Source organism: Ctenocephalides felis, unplaced genomic scaffold (assembly GCF_003426905.1).
Source record: "Ctenocephalides felis isolate EL2017-DRISC unplaced genomic scaffold, ASM342690v1 CF-g0.4_SCAFFOLD_00845, whole genome shotgun sequence".
NCBI classification, from domain to species: domain Eukaryota; kingdom Metazoa; phylum Arthropoda; class Insecta; order Siphonaptera; family Pulicidae; genus Ctenocephalides; species Ctenocephalides felis.
In genome coordinates this window covers 7,478,605-7,496,417 of record NW_020536999.1, presented here as the reverse complement: position 1 = coordinate 7,496,417, position 17,813 = coordinate 7,478,605, and the positions used below count along the sequence as shown (strand labels likewise).

Here is a 17,813-nt window from a genome sequence, read left to right as displayed (position 1 = left end):
TTTTCTACTTACGAGGTGGTATAGGTTTCTTAAAACCATTCCCCTTAGGCATCGAAACCTTCCATGAGTACTATCCCGTCTTTCATTTTCCAATTTCAGCTTATTCTCCAAGCCGTCAATTTTGCTTTCTATTGACGATCGAGACATTTTTCCATTAATTTTCGCATTGGTTTATTTCGAGAGCAATCCCAACAATCGCCACTGAAATCGAAACACTTTCTAGCAGACACATAAGTTTACGACGGACGTCCGAATTGAAAGTTTTGTAGAACGATTGCACGTTAACATTTGTAAGACACGATTTTGTGTTTTTGTTTAAAAGGTTTTTATTAAATTCGACGCGAAATCGAATGGAATAAATAACATTTTATCAACTTGAGTTGTGCATGACAAAAGTTGACAGATTGAGAGGAGATGTCAGAAATCGGTGTTGCCAGATGGGGAAAGAAATATGAAACTTGTTCACTGAGGGTTTTAATAATAAATCAACAAATAACAAGCATTATTTTATAATTTCATTTGCATACTTGCACACAAATACTTCTATTATAATTATTAACAATTTATATAAATATAATCAAAATATAAAATATATTTAAAATAGTGTCTTCGCATACAACTTCACTCCATACCTTTCCCCCATTTGACAAGTGTCATTTTAACCATAACCTCTTAAATAATTAATATAAATTTAATCATAATTAAATAAATTAATGTTTAAAATCAATAAATAAAAAATGGAATTGCTTCTAGATCCTAATATACGAGGATGGGTGTTTTTACCAATCGTAGTAATAACATTTTTAGTTGGAATTGTTAGACATTATATAGCAATGTTATTATCATCACAGAAAAAAGTTGAATTGCAACAATTGCAAGACAGGTACAAATATTTATTATCAACCAGCACTAAAAATCACTTACACATATGTAAATTACATATAAAAATTGTTTTTAACATTTTAAATTATATTAGTACCATCATAGGTTTTCATAAATTATATTATTTCTATTCTAGTCAGGTGATGATAAGAGCAAGATACCTCAGAGAGAATGGCAACTATTTGCACCCCCAATCATTCCTGATGCGAAGACATTTCTTCAACAACGAAGAAACCGGTTATTTCAAAACCCAGAAACGTCCTGCCACAAATAACAACCCCATGACCGACCCCAGCGTTATGACAGACATGTTAAAAGGAAACATTACTAATGTCTTGCCTATGATTGTTATTGGTGGATGGATTAATTGGATGTTCTCAGGATTTGTGACAAGTATGGAAAAAAAAATTATATATTAGTAAGAAAAATTGTGTTAATGTTTGATTATTGTTTTTAGCAAAAGTGCCATTCCCGTTGACGTTGAGGTTTAAACCAATGTTACAAAGAGGTGTGGAATTAGCTTCGTTGGATGCTAGTTGGGTATCATCTGCCAGTTGTAGTTTTGAATTTTCGGTCTGCGCAGTATCTACACTTTGGTTTTAGGGGAAAATAATGGTAATTGTATTGTACACACACACACACACACACACACACACATATATATATATATATATATATATATATATAAATGTATCATCTTATCTATTTGTATTTTTTTCAGCCTCTGATCAAACCCGAATAATGCAAGAACAAATGTCCGGAGCAGCCATGGCAATGCCACCAGATCCAAAAAGTGCATTCAAAGCCGAATGGGAAGCTTTGCAAATAATCGAACATAATTGGAATTTAGCAAATGCAGATCAGCAGCTTTTAAACAAAGCCAACAATAGCAGTTCATAAATAGATGTAATATTTATTTTAATTTTGTTGAAATAGGTGAATTTTGTTTATTATTAGGTGAATTATTTACATTTATTATGTTAATTTAAGTGTATGGTAATATATAAATCACAAAAATTTATTGAGCTGTTTTATTAACTCTTTACATTTGAAAAGTTTCTGAACATTTTGGCATACCTTAAAAAAAATTTATGTGTGTGTGTGCATATGTGCGGATACAAATTTTTGTTGGCAATTAGTTTTTGGAAAAGACAATTTTTGTTTTGAAATAATTATGATATTAATTTTAATTCTAGATAAATAAATCATATAATTGTAATTTTGGGTTAAGAATTCAAAAAATTACCCAGGCTAAGCACAGTCTAAGCGCCACTCTGGCACAATTGTTTACCCAAGTGTGTTTAGATTGTCTATTTGTGAAAACTATTGAAAAATGTGAAAATGCCGCCGAGCTAAGCACAGTATAAGTGAAAATGTCGCACAGAATTATTTGCCAATGCGTTTAGACTGTGACTATACACAGGAGCACTTTTTCAATTTTGTGCAACTATTTTTTGGAAATAGAATTCGAAATGAAATAACGATCGTTAATGTTCTGGAAAAAAATTGCCATTTATGATTTACATTTGATTTGCTCAGATATAACAAGTTAGCAAAAATAATGAAATTTACAGTATTTGTAATAATATATGTGAAAACGTTTAAAATTTCTCGAATATTTCATTATGGAACGGGAAGTTCGAGCAAATTGCCTGGAGGCACGATGCCATACACCACTAGTTACTATTTCAAATTAAAAAATCCGTTAAAACTATATATTACTCACTTCACTTACGTTAATGAGTAAATAGTATTACCCCATTATATTATACTCCTCTTTTATCTATGTATTACCCAATCCCGTTCTAATCTGTCAACATGTTTCAAATTTTGAGGTTATGTTAAATTTATTCCTAAACGCAATATAATTCATCCCCATTACCATTATTATTAATATAAATTAAAAAAAAATGAATAACATGATACGTCGCATTTTACCTTCCTATAAACATGTAATAGTTCGCGGAAAACAAACAGCCGTACAAGAATTAAGTAATTTCCAAGATTATGAAGAGGACGATGAAATCGATAGAGAGAGGATTATTGAAGAAAAAAGGAATAAATCCAGATTGCTTCCTCAGCACAGGAACATGGTGCTGGGGAAGGTTCCGTACCAAGAACCACAGTCGTGGATACATGAAACTGTTAAATATAAACGAATGATGTATGGGAGGTACGGAAGCAGTAGTAATGTTAATCCAGGTAAAGGATAAAAGTTATAGTAATAATAATAATTGATTGAAGTACCTGAATTGCTTTGTATTCTGCTTGTATGATGTTTTGCAAGATAAATCTTCAAGCGGGTCTTTCAGCATTATGCAGTCTGAGTCTGTAAACATTAAAATATACTTTAAAACATTATAAATATAAGAAATAAATAAAATAACTACTTACTTCAAGAGAATTTTTTCTATGTTTGTGCAAAATATTTTCATAAAAGACATCCCAGCCAAGTTTATTCCTTTAAGTCTGCAAATAATAATACAATTATTTATATAATATATATATATATATATATATATATATATATATATATATATATATATAAATTTATTTATTATCTTTTACCCAGCTCTATGTTGGCCCGACAAAGTAGATCTAGAAGATACTCTCGAATATGAAAGAGTAAAGTACCCCGAAACAATCCCTGAAATGATGAAGAAGGTTGCCGAAGAAAAAAAACAAAAAGCAGAAGCCATGAGAGCACGTGATGAAGAAATCGCAAAGAAACTCTTAAAATTACAAGATTGAAACACCAACTTAAGCAGAAAATGGCTAAGGCTGAAGCAGAAGCCAGAGAAGCAAAGTAAGAAATAAAATATATATATATACAATTTATTATATTAAATAAAATATATTTTTTATTTCAATTGTTTTCTTTCCAGGAGCGTAAAGATAGGTTAGTAGAAGAGGTAAGAAGGCACTTTGGATTCAAATTAGATCCCCGTGATGAGAAGTTCCAAGAAATGTTGGCACAGAAAGAAAAAGCTGATAGGAAGCAGCAAAAGGAGCTGAGGAGACAAGCACGTGAAGCTAAAATTGCAGCAAATTTGCTAAACCAACAGAATGCCTTTAAAGAAAATGAGGAGGAAGAAAAATAATTTATATTTTTGTTAAATTAATGTAGCTATGTAATTAAATAATAGAACTTATACTAAAAAACATGTTATTTTTTATGCAAGTCATTCTGTAAAATCTGGTTTAAAACTAGTGGTGTATGGCATCGTGCCTTAAGGCAAATTGCTGGAACTTCCCGTACCGTAATGAGATATTTGAATAATATTAAATGACTTCAAATATATTATAATAAATGCTGTAATTTTTGTTATTCGTATTATTCGACGACGACGTTTCTATTTGTTTAAAACAAAATTGGATCAAGTGGAGTTAGAACTAGCTGTAAGAGGAATTCTGTCTTAAGGCAATTAGGGCATCTTGCCTTAAGGCAAATTGCTGGAACTGCCCGTACCGCAATTCAAAATTCGAATAATTAAAAATAATCAATAATATTAATCAATAAAAGTTGATCAATGATTTGAAACTTTTAATAGAATTTCTAACCATATTAAATCATTCTATCTTAAATCATTAATTTTGAAATATTTTGGAAATTCTGAACTTTTTTTCAAAGCAATCGTACTGCTTTAACTGCATAAAGTCAAAATATCAAAGCGCGTAAGCGCCGCGTCGCCGTCTAACGCGTAAACATTGGTATGGAACCCATAGGAATGTAAACAAGATTTATACTTATTGTTAAAATCTCTATGATCATTTTTGACCACCAAATGGCTCATTTTTTTACTTTTTCCTCCATATCTCCAAAGTCGTTGGACCTGCCTTTCCAAAAATTTGAACGGTTCTTCACTTAGTCAAAACAAATAAAATGTTTTTTGAATTATTCAAATCGGACAATCCATTCCCTTAAAAACTGAGTTACCGTTTTCGGCACTTTTTGCCCCGTATCTTCGGAACGGCTAGACCTGCCTCCGCCAAAAACTAATCAGCACGTCTCCTTATCAATATGAATCGAATGTTTTTTGAATTATTCAAATCGGTTGATCCGTGTTCCCGAAATCGTCGACGAAAATTTGTATCCGAACATACATACATACAACACACACACACACACACACATACATCCATTTTTTCTAATGTTTGCCAAAATATTCAGAAAGTTCTGAAACGTAAAGATCTATAAAAATTTTCATTTTCGATTTTTTTGCGATTACTATAACTTGCCCTACGGGAAGTTAATTAGAGGGCCTTATCTCATATTTTCAAGAATCATATAAACTGAATTGTTAAGTTAGTTATTTAATTAAAGTATAATAATGAGCTTTAGACTTTTATCTAACTAGAATTAAAATCATTTTCGATATTCCAAAAAAAATGCTTAGTTCTCTCAAAAACTGCAATTTTTTGCACATTTAGCTGCGTATCTCCGAAACGGCTAGACCTGCCTTAGACAAAAACGAATTTCCACTTCTCTCCATCATTACAAATTTAATGTTTTTTGAATTATTCAAATCAGATGCTCCGTTTTCTCAAAAACTCAACACATCTTCACATAAATAGGAATCATTTGCTTTTTGAATCATTCAAATCGGTTAAGCGGTGCTCCAGAAACCGTCGGCAAAAACTGTATCCACACACGCACACACACACACGCACATACATCATTTTTTTTTTTCAGGTAAGCTAAAATTTTTAGAAACCTCTGGACCAAAGATATATAAAAAACTTCATTTCCAACTTTTTGCGATTACTATAACTTACCCTACGGGATTTTAATAACAACTTCATTCATCCTTAAAATATTATAAATTATATTACACAGTATTATGATACAAATATTTCCAAAATCATAATTCAAAGATGTTTTCCAAAACAATTTCTATCAAACTTTATCTTGTCCTTTAATTTTAAGCAAACACTTTTGGTGGTGCCGGATCTTCAAAGTCTCCTAATTCTTCTACATTGTAAGCGTAAGCTCTAAACCCTCTCAATTCCCATGGCGCCTGGTGCTCGATTAAAGTCAATTTGACATCCAAGTCTTCTAACGTGGGTACACCGGGTATAACCTGATCTGTTACACATTCCTGAAGAAAATATTTAAATAAATAAATAAATATATATATATATATATATATATATACAGTAGAATCCGATTAGTATGACGCCGGATATATTGACAACCGCTTAATATGACGTAATCGCACTAGGAATATGGTTTGCATATAAAATTCCTTGAAAAAACAGCTGTCTAGTCGGATATATTGACATCGCTTACATTGACATGTCGCTTATAATGACCAATTTTTGCAAAAAAATTATGTCCAATTATAATAACCGACATGATTTTACATGATGTGGCCAAGTCAACGAAAGCAATTGCTATGTCTGTTGTGCACAATAGCACCAGGGACTGTTTTTACAATAAAATTATGTAAAGAAATCAATCAAAAATTACTATTTACTTACATTAAAAAAACATTTATATGTTTATGGGTAGGGTAGACTAATTATTATTGCCCACCACGGATATCTCATAAACAAATAAAATTAGATTTTTTTTAACAATTATATATGATAGTAGAGGGCGAAAAATGTATAAATTCATAACCAGCCATCACCTTTATTCTTATGACTTTGCTATTAGAAGATAAGCGGCACATAACTGCAATAAAAAGGACCAGCTGAACCTTTACTTTGGCAAAGGTGTAAGCAATAAAATAGTAAAGTTTAAAAAAAAGGAATTTTACAAGAGATTAATTGAATAAATTGTTATTCCGGCTCTTCTGATGAAGATTTCTGACCAATAGCAGATCAATGTAATATACTGTGTTGTCTTTGTAACAAATGTACCCTCAGAATTAATACTTTGCATTGGTTTTATAATGTAGCGTGAAATGCCTTTAAAATTTAATAGAAGAAATTGCATCTGTTCGCCCCCTATTTGTTCCACTTTATCCCGTATGTGAGGTAAAATGGGTCAGATACCAAATGTTTTAAAAAAATAGTAAAAAATACAATATTTATATAATTAGGAATTATGTACGTATGTATGTAAGTTTTTCTGAACATTCAGTTCTATAGATGCTTCTTTGATGTATGTTATGTGTTGTTCATTGGGTTTAGACAGTATAATTACCGTAAGTCAAATTGAACCGTTGTGCCCCCGCCCTACCCTATGTCAATTTTATTTTATATTAAATTTTAATGTGTCAATTTTATTTTTAATTAAATGTTTGTATAGGCTTTTTTTTTAAATTACTGAAAAATGTAACATATTTGCATATTAAAAAGTTTTTCTTCAGTACGCTTTGTATGACGACCGGTTAGTATGACGAGATTTTGGCGTCCCTTCGATGTCATACTAAGCGGATTCTACTGTATATATATATATATATATATATGTTAAATATAAAGTATTATGTTTAATAAATACCCTTTCAATCTGTTCCCAGTGCAGGTATCCGACTGGCCAGCCGGGGCAAAGTTTCTCTGTCAGGTATATACGTGCCCAGAATGTGGGGTCGTATCTCAGGTCGTAGCGCTTGTAGCCCCATTGGGTGCCCTGTTTGCGCATCACGCGGTGGAAATAGTCGACCAGTTCGCCCAGTTTATACCTCCGGGGGCTAAAAATATAAAGGACATTTTTAACTTTCCAAAGGAGAGTTAAAGGGAGAGGCTGCTTTAGAGGCTTCAAAAAACGGCTTTTTACTGCATTTTAACGGCAGGAAATAAATGTTTAATTGTAACGAAACTTTCAGGGTTTATCGCTATATATTTCAACATTCTTTTCAATTTTTTTCATTGAAATATATGTCATAATATGCAGGGTACGAGCATTTTGCCGATGCGCAAAACTAGCATGTGGTGTCATTTCGTGGGAAAGATGCAGGTCACAATTTTCACTCGAAACAAAAAAATCAAAATAAATATATATTCTCAATAGTATAGATTCTAATTGAATCTAAAAAATCTAGAAAAAATGACAAATTCGCCAATTTTTCGAACTTGAAAAAAATCGTGTTTTTATACAAAATTTCACTTTAGATTGGTAAAAATGTAGATTAATTATAACTTTTTTTGAAGGTTTTTTAGGTTCAACTAGAATAGAATTTAATCTTGAATACAATGAATTTTGTCTCGTTTCGATAGAACGTTCAGTTTTTTAACTTCCCAAAGGAGAAGTTTGTTTTCATCAAAAAATCCGATTCGCTAATTTTATGTTTTCTCGACGTTTCAAGCCATTCTGAATCGAATGAGACCAAATTTAAGGTAAAAGTATGTGTGTGTGTGTGCGTGTGCACCAACAGATTTTTTGCCGTAAATCGCAGTTTTCCCAAAAACGGCTGAACCGATTTCAAAAATTCAAAAGCCATTCGATCTATCTCGATGAGGACTAATGTTTGTCAGTTTTGTGCGACGATCGGCCATTCCGTTTCTTCGTAAATAGCAGAGAAGTGAAAAGTTTTTCGTCCACGTTTTAGCCCGCAATTCTGAATCGATTTTGAAAATTTAAAAAATCGTTCGAATGATATTGGTTGGGAATCAACCTGATTAGTTTTTGGTAGAGGTCGGCCGGGCCGTTTTCTTGTAATCAAGATTTTTTAAAAAAAATTTCGACGATTTTTATGATTTTTTTTTTGACGGTAGATACCATAGTCTTCTAGATCATACTAAAATATTACGGCTCTACGACAATTGGTTTAACTGAAAAAATTCGTCAAAGTTTGCAAAACTTGGTATTGTTTTTTTGGCATTTGTCAAAATTAGACTTTTGATCGACGTTTTCTCAAAAACGCCTGAACGATTTTAAAAATTTAAAAGCCATTTGATGTATTTCGGTGAGGACTATCGCTTGTCAGTTTTGTGTGACGATCTACCAAGCCGTTTCTTTGCAATTTGATAAAAAGTGTTAAACTTTTCGTCCACATTTAAGCTCATCCTACCGAACCAATTTTGAAAAATCAAAAACTGTTCGAAAGATATTAGATGGGAATGAAACTTATTAGTTTTAGATGAAAATCTACCGAGCCGTTTTCTTGTAATGAACTGTTGAAAAAAAAATTAAGCCGATTTTCATGGAATTTTTTTTGGCGATATACATCATGGTCTTATAGAACTTACTGTAATATTACGGCCTTACGACAAGTAGTTTAATTTTAAAAATTCGTCAAACTTTGCTAAAATTATTATCGTTTTTTTAAAAGTAGGATTGATGAAGTATATTATTTACGCGTTTTTTTTGATTAAGTCGATTATTTACACATATCGGGAAGTTCATGTAACTTGCCTCAAGGCTAAATACCAAACCAACTAGTTTTTCTATCTATAGAAATCGCGCTTCGAAGTTTTCTTTCCTCTCGTATACATGCTTAAGCTTGCTCACTATTTCTTCTGTAACTCCGAAAATAATTTGAATTTGTTTCTGAAATTTTAGGAATATATTCTTGGCTAATTTTTAAAGACATTTTTGCAAAAAATATCGATTTTTTTCAAGCCTCTAAAGTAGGCTCACCCCTTAAAAGCCTTCGCCCGGATGTTTGTTTATACATATTTCATCGACTTTTTTTTATGAAGATCACAGTTTTGAGAGAACGGAGCATCCGAATTGAATGATTAAAAAAACATTCAATTTGTAATGATTGGGTAAAGAGGTGAATAGTTTTTATAAAAGGTAGGCCCAGCCGTTTCAAAGATACCGAGCTACCGTGCAAAAAATGGCAGTTTTTGAGAGAACTAAGCATCCGAATGACTCAAAAAACTTTTTGCTTCTGTTGACGAAACGATTGCTTTTGGAAAAAAAAAATTTTAATTTCATTTTTCAAAAAAAAAATTTTTGTATATAGTTACAGATTTTAATTTTAATTCTGGCTATAGTTCTAAAGCTCACTTATATATTTTAAATAAATAATTCTTATATAAACTATATACTATTTATAATAATCTATTCGAAAACATTTAATATTCCTCGAACATTTCGTTATGATACGGGAAGTTCCAGCATTTTGCCTTAAAAGACACGATGCCATATACACCACTAGTTTTACTTGTTAATTCACTAATTCTTATTTATATCTTTGACTGTGAAATGGTCATTTGATTTCTTTTTGCCCCAACCACATGTAAGTTTAAAAATTTAAACATTTAAAAAATATGTTGAATTTACCTTAAACTAGTGGTGTATGGCATCGTGCCTTAAGGCAAATTGCTGGAACTTCCCGTACCAAAAATTAAAAATATTGAAAACAGATTGATTTTTGAGAATTTTGAAAAACTTAGACTTTTTTTTATAATTTGATTTCTTTATATATAATATTTTGATACTTTTGAATTTCTTTTCAAAGCAATCGCGCTGCGTAGCTGTTATAGAAACTAACGGATAAAAATTGATACGGAACCCATAGGAATGTAAACACAAATCATACTTATTGTTAAAATCTCTATAAAATATCTGATAATTTGGTGTGCATATGTCTAATGATCATTTTTGACCGCCAAATGGCATTTTTTTTTACTTTTTTTTTTGTTAGATCTCCGAAACCGCTAGACCTGCCTTCATAAAAATTCCATCAGTTCTTCATCTTGTCAATAGAAGTAAAATATTTTTTCAATTATTGAAATCGGACGCTCCGTTCTCTCAAAAACTGAATTACCATTTTTGACACACTTTGCTCCGTATCTCCGAAACGGCTGGACCTGCCTTCGCTAAAAACTAATCAAGCACGTCTTCCTTTCAATAGGAATCGAATGTTTTTTGAATTATTCAAATCGGTTGATTCTTGTTCCCAAAATCGGCGACGAAAAATAGTATCCGCACACACACACATCCATTTTTTCTAAGGTATGCCAAAATGTTCAGAAACCTTTGAAACGTAAAGATAGGCACAAATTGTCATTTTCGATTTTCGGTCCATTACTATAACTTACAGAAAAAAATCTTATCTTCTACAAGAGTTATTAACCCTAACTAGCAAATATTATCATATTCTTTTATCAATTGAATTTCAAAAAATTTTAAAAAACATACCCGACAGCTTGGAAAGTCTTTCCGACTGCATCAGGATCCCGAATAGCATTAACAATTCCTTGTGCAAAATCACTAACGTAAACAGGCTGCTTGACAGCCTTCTCGCCTTTATCCCACATGGGCATAAAGTGAATCTGACGCCTCCAAGGATGAGCAAAATATCTGAACAGAATAAGTAATAATATTAAAAAATACTATAATAAATTATAGGAACAAATATTATGGCAAGGCCATGTTATGCTCAAACTTCCACACATTTTGCTACTGAATCGTACTGAATATTATCAAAATGTCATGTATTTGCTGTGCATTCAGGCGTTTTACACATAAACTGCAATGTCACTCGTATGTTATGAAGCTGGGTCAGAAACACACTGTTATCTAAGATCGCTTTTTAACTTCCCGAAGGAGTTTATGTTTTCATAAAAAAATTCGATTCGCTAATTTTATGTTTTCTCGACGTTTCAAGCCATTCTGAATCGAATGAGACCAAATTTAAGGAAAAAGTATGTGTGTGTGTGTGTGCGTGTGCACCAACAGATTTTTTGCATTAAATCGCCGTTTTCTCATAAACGGCTGGACCGATTTCAAAAATTTAAAAGCCATTCGAAGTATCTCGATGAGGACTATTGTTTGTCAGTTTTGTGCGACGATCGGCCAAGCCGTTTCTTCGTAAATAGCAGAGAAGTGAAAAGTTTTTCGTCCACGTTTTAGCCCGCAGTTCTAAATCGATTTTGAAAATTCAAAAATCGTTCGAAAGATATTGGTTGGGAATCGACCTGATTAGTTTTTGGTAGAGATCGGCCGGGCCGTTTTCTTGTAATAAAGTTTTTAAAAAAAAAAATTTCGACGATTTTTATGATTATTTTTTTGACGGTAGATACCATAGTCTTCTATATCATACTAAAATATTATGGCCCTACGATAACAGGTTCAGCTTTAAAAATTCGTCAAAGTTTGCAAAAATTGGTATCGTTTTTTTGGCATTTGTCAAAATTAGACCTTTGATCGACGCTTTCTCCAAAACGCCTGAGCCGATTTTAGAAATTTAAAAGCTATTTGATGTATTTCGGTGAGGACTATCGTTTGTCAGTTTTGTGTGACGATCTGCCAAGCCGTTTCTTTGCAATTTGAAAAAAAGTGTTAAACTTTTCGTCCACATTTAAACTCATCCTACCGAACCGATTTTAAAAAATCAAAAACTGTTCGAAAGATATTAGTTGGGAATGGTACTGATTAATTTTAGGTGAAAATCTACCGAGCCGTTTTCTTGTAATTAACTGTTGAAAAACAAAATTTAAGCCGATTTTCATGGAACTTTTTTGGCGATATACATCATGTTCTTATAGAACTTACTGTAATATTACGGCCTTACGACAAGTAGTTTAATTTTAAAAATTCGTCAAACTTTGCTAAAATTATTATCGTTTTTTTTATGTAGGATTGATGAAGTATATTATTTACACTTTTTTTTTGATTAAGTCGATTATTTACACATATCGGGAAGTTCATGTAACTTGCCTCGTTGGCCAAACCAACTAGTTTTACATTTGTGCGGTTTCTAGGTTAGGTTTATATGTGACACTCTGAGAAATATGCCTGACTGCACAGCAACTGCATGTCTTTGTCAATATTCAGTATAGAAAATTCTTAATAACATGGCCTTGCCATAACATTTGTCTGTTATGTGGCATAATCAATCCCATAATGTACATACCTTAAAAATCTGTCTTCAGAACCGTAGATAACACCAGGCCTGAAAATAATGGCATCAGGAAACTCTTCCTTTACAGCTAATTCACCGTAGTATTTACTTCTAAGAAAACCACTACCCTTGGGCAAACAGTGGCCTTCTGGATTAGGACTTGCACTTAAGGATGATACGTGTATCAACTTTTCAACACCAGCTTCACGACAAGCTCTAAAATAAAAAAAGAGTGCGCGTAAGATCACACGCGATTGAAGTAAAACTTATTTGCTACTGTATAAAATGGCAAATTTAAGTTGAGCAAAAATAAATACATCATATAAAAATTTGGAATAATGTTTATTAGTAATATGGTAACACTCGTGATGCACACATTTATTAGTGTCGTCAATCATTATACACATTTATGTAATGATAAATTATAAATTATATATTTATGATTGTGAACAATAATGTAATCGAAGTCGTACTTGAAATATGACATGATCGTTTTAAAGTAATTGCTGATTAATAAATTCTATAATATTCATTCACACAGTGGATTATGTTAAACAACGCCTAAACAAATATTGTTTTTGCAATTAACTCATCCTGTAACAATTGTGTTTGAAGAACTTCATGTGATTAAAATTAACATACATTCATTTACTGTTTGTATTTTTTTACTTTTTTGCTGACGATATAATCTCATTCCTTGAACAGCTGTAATATCCGTCTTGCCTAACAAATTGAAGCCATACTTTTATATTTGTTTTATTTATCAAGCCCTGCACATAGATTGATCTATGAATAGGTGAAATTAACCTTTCAGATTCAGTATCTAGTTTAGGTAGATAATTTGGTATAGGTGGAAATACAAACCGGTTAAATTTACACAAAGTGGGAATTTTACCCGAATTTAATATCTTTCGACAAGTTCGACATCCAACCTGATTATTTGAATCAATATTCAGAAAACATTATTAAGAATTTGTTTTTGAGCATCATTTGATATTTCTAAGTCACTTTGAAGTCAAAGTCGATCACACACAAAACATACATAGCCAAAGCTATCATTTCTTACGCAGCGCAGATTTTTCCTTAGTTTCATTATTTATTTGCGATCATTTGCACTACAATTATTTATGGGGGACGGGATAAAATATTCTTCCAATCCTGACATTTTTATTAACTCACGAATTATACTGCTAACCTATGTCGCGCCTAAAGAAGTTTTACTTCGAAAAGTAAATATAATACACTTTATAAAGTGGCATGCAAAAATTATACTATCATTTACCTTGCTAAAGTTCGGGCACCTTCAACATGAACATCATCAAATTTAAAATTCTTAGTCTCCCAATCTCTTCCTACTAATTGATGACGACATTAGAATACCTGATGGCTTTATCAATTGATTCTCGATCTCTTAAATTGTATGGTGTGAATAATACTTGTCCCAAATCACCCACACATTTCAAGCGTTGTGCTGGGTAGAAATCTCCACGGTAGGGAATAATTAACTAAGGAAAATAAGTAAAAAAAACAATTGTGTATTCTATTTAATGTAGAATGAAAGAAATATGATGAAAGTATTTTGAGGTTAGGTTATTAATATATAAATTTAAGACATTTTTTACATTTCTTTAGATAACTTTTAATTTTCTTCCTAAACATTCTAATTTGGTGGCATTTGTAAAACTAGATAAAATACTAGATAAAATCTACTAAAAATCTGTTACACTTTATATACTTGCATATTAAAATTTTGAAAAATTCGCAGTTGAAATGCGAACTTTGGTATTTTGATAATATTATATATTTAGAACATTTTTTTACTTTTCCTCATATAACTTTTAATTTTCTTCCCGGACATTTTAATTTGGTGGCATTAGTAAAAACTAGATGTGATTTACTAAAATCTAGTAAAAACAATTCACACTTGAATATTGAAATTTTGAGTAATTTGCAGTTAAATGTGGCTTTCAGTATTTTGATAATTTGCCATATATTGATTTGGGACATTTTTTACTTTTCTCAAATAACTTTAATTTTCTTCCCAGACATTTTAATTCGGTGGGATTACTTAATATTAGATAAAATTTACTAAAATCTAGTAAACACTGTTATATACACTTTTATATTGAAATTTTGAATAATTCGCAGTTGAAATGCAGACTTTGGTATTTTGATAATTTGCACAATATGATTTTAGGACATTTTTTTACTTTTCTTGGAATAACTTTTAATTTCGTTTCGGACAATAAAATTGGGTGACATTAGCAAAAACTAGATGGGATATACTAAAATCTAGTAAAAACTGATTTATACACTTGGATATTGAAATTTTAAATATTATAAGCATTAAAAGCCACTTGTATATCTCTACTATATTGTACAACTACATTGTGAATTTTGTGTTGTCCAAATAAACTTTTCTTCAAAATAAAATCCTTTGCATTTCATTTCTAATCGAAAAGTATAATTTAAATTTAAAACTGTATGTTTCATGTTTAAAAAAAAAAAGACCTCTTACAATCTAAACCTTTTAAATCAATCCTTTATACCTGGGTGCCAATTTTCCCCAGTTTATTGCCAACATATCGTCCCGTAAAGCCTGTAGCCCCAAAAACTGTAGCAACGACACCATAAAAACTGGACCGACCACCAGTACCTCTTTCATAGCAGCCAGATTGGTTTTCTGGGGCTTTGTACTGTAAGAGGCCTGCTGCAGACAAGCAATTCCGATCCATCCTGTCTGATTTCCAAAAATTAAAAAGGAACTTAGAAGATAATTTGTTATATGTTACTCATTACATAACCTATATGGTTAAGTAGTCAGTTATATGGATTTTAAATATGAGACTTAAATAATTTTAATTATAGATTTATGTTATTTATTACTTACTGGAGGCTTTTACAGTGTGCTGAATTACAAACAGCGACATTTCGAGGCTGTTTAATCCTTTTATGTCATTCGAAAATAATTGTAGGAATTTATAAATGTCAAAAAAGTGTTGTTGCCACAGTTCGCCGATGTGTGTGGCACTAGTGGTTCTATTTTAAACGGTTTTGTATTTTAAATTTATTAATTTGAATATGAACTTGCTAATTTTATGTTTTTCGACGTTTGAAATATTGAATCGTTTTTTTGTTTGGTTTTATATTCAATTTAACTATATCTAACAATTTTTTAAATAAGACATTAAAGTCTTGATTAACAAAAATAAATTATAACAATTCTGAATGGTTTGTGGGTTTGAACTAGAAATAGAAACATAACAAACAAAAACAAATGTCAACTCGTGGTGTATGGCATCGTGCCTTAAGGCAAATTGCTGGAACTTTCCCGTACCGTAATAAAATATTCGATAAATTTTAAACGTTTTCAAATATATTATTACAAAATACTGTAACTTTTATTATTTATTATTTTGCTATCTTGTTATATCTGAGCAAATCAAATGTAAATCATAAATCATAAATCAATTATATCCAGAACATGAACAATCGTCATTTCATTTTGAATCCAATTAAAAAAAAAAATAGTTGCCTAATTTACACAAAATTGAAAAAGTGCTCTCGCATAGTCACAGTCTAAACGCATTTGCAAGTAATTTTGTGCGACAATTTTCACTTATTCTGTGCTTAGCTTGCGGCATTTCACATTTTTCAATAGTTTTTCACAAAATTGAAAAAGTGCTCCAGTACATAAACAGTCTAAACGCACTCGGGTAAACATTTGTACCAGAGTGGCGCTTAGACTGTGCTTAGCATGGGTGATTTTTGAATTTTTAATCCAAAATTACAAAAAATATTTTTTGAAAAAAAAAAATTAGAGAAACAATTTTTTTTCCAAAAGCAATTATTTGTTGTTGAAACAAGCAGAAAGTTCTTTGAATCATTTAAATCGGACGCTTAGTTCACTCAAAAACTGCAATTTTTTGCACATTTAGCTCTGTATCTCCGAAACCGCCGGGCCTACCTTTGCCAAAAACTAATAACCCCGTCATTACGAACTGAATGTTTTTTGGATCATACAAATCGGATGCTCCGTTCTCTCAAAAACTCGATTTCTATTTTCTGCACTCTGTTGCTCCATATCTCCGTAACGGCTGGACCTGCCTTGCAAAAAACTAATCAGCAAATCTTCCTATTAATAGGAATCGAATGTTTTTAAACCATTCGATTTAAAACACACGCACACACGCACACTCACACACACACTCACATCCATTTTTTCCGAGGTATGCAGTAAAATGTTCAAAAACCTCAAAACGTCGAGTAATGCAAAAATTTCATTTTCGATTTTCGGCCCATTACTATAACTACAGACGGGAAGTTTAAAAACCGCACAAATGTCAAAAAACCGATGTTAGATAACAGGGTGTTTGACCCAGCTTCATAACATACGAGTGAATTGCAGTTTGTGTGAAAAACGCCTGAATGCAACAAATGAATTGAATGTTGACAGTATTAGTATGATTCAGTAGCATAATGTATGCAGTTAAAGCAGAACATGGCCTTGCCATAACATTTTTTTGTTATGCAGCTGAATCAGTCCTTCAATGTGACAACAATATTTCAGTCTCTAAAAACTTGAAAAATATTTATTTGACTGTAGTAAATACAAAATAAATACAATATTAAATTTATAATCAATTAAACATTTATATTTACATTATTAAAACAATTACATACAATTCATTGATTATGAGTAACAAACAGAAATATATAATACATAAATTGCAATTTTATATATATCAGTATAATTGAGTACTTGAAAGAATTATAAGCTTAAACAATTACAAGACTAATTCAAAAGTTTTTGTTGACTGTTTCCTTCTACAGCATGTACTCTTTTATGTTGTGTTAATGAATATTTTCTTGAGAATGCTCTATTGCATATTTCACATTCATAGGTCGTTCTCCGGTATGGGTTATTTTGTGTTGTTTTAGGTTGGCTTTGTTTTGAATTTTTATTGAATATTTCACAATTTAAAAGCGCGTTCTTCAGTATGCACCAAAAAATGTGTTTTCCAATTACCTGCGTTTGAGAATGTTTTATTGCAATTTTACAATTATAAGCGCGTTCTCCAGTATGTACTACTGAATGATCTCTCAAATGACTTATCTGTAAAAATCTTTGATTGCATATTTTGCACTCATAAGGACGTTCTCCAGTATGGATCCTTTCATGTTGGT

General features: G+C 31.4%; 1 protein-coding gene and 2 pseudogenes across 1 annotated transcript; 2 read left to right on the top strand and 1 right to left on the bottom strand.

Annotated features, from left to right (window-relative positions):
• The first annotated feature begins 675 nt into the window (after positions 1-675).
• LOC113363587 lies at positions 676-1,782 on the top strand (annotated as a pseudogene).
• Positions 1,783-2,801: 1,019 nt separating this feature from the next.
• Positions 2,802-3,983, top strand: LOC113371832 (growth arrest and DNA damage-inducible proteins-interacting protein 1-like). Its single transcript, XM_026612357.1, has 3 exons — positions 2,802-3,084; positions 3,455-3,630; positions 3,768-3,983. The coding sequence occupies exons 1-3, from the start codon at positions 2,802-2,804 to the stop codon at positions 3,981-3,983; spliced, it is 675 nt and encodes a 224-aa protein (XP_026468142.1).
• Positions 3,984-5,741: 1,758 nt separating this feature from the next.
• LOC113371816 lies at positions 5,742-15,556 on the bottom strand (annotated as a pseudogene).
• Between the last annotated feature and the right edge of the window lie 2,257 nt (positions 15,557-17,813).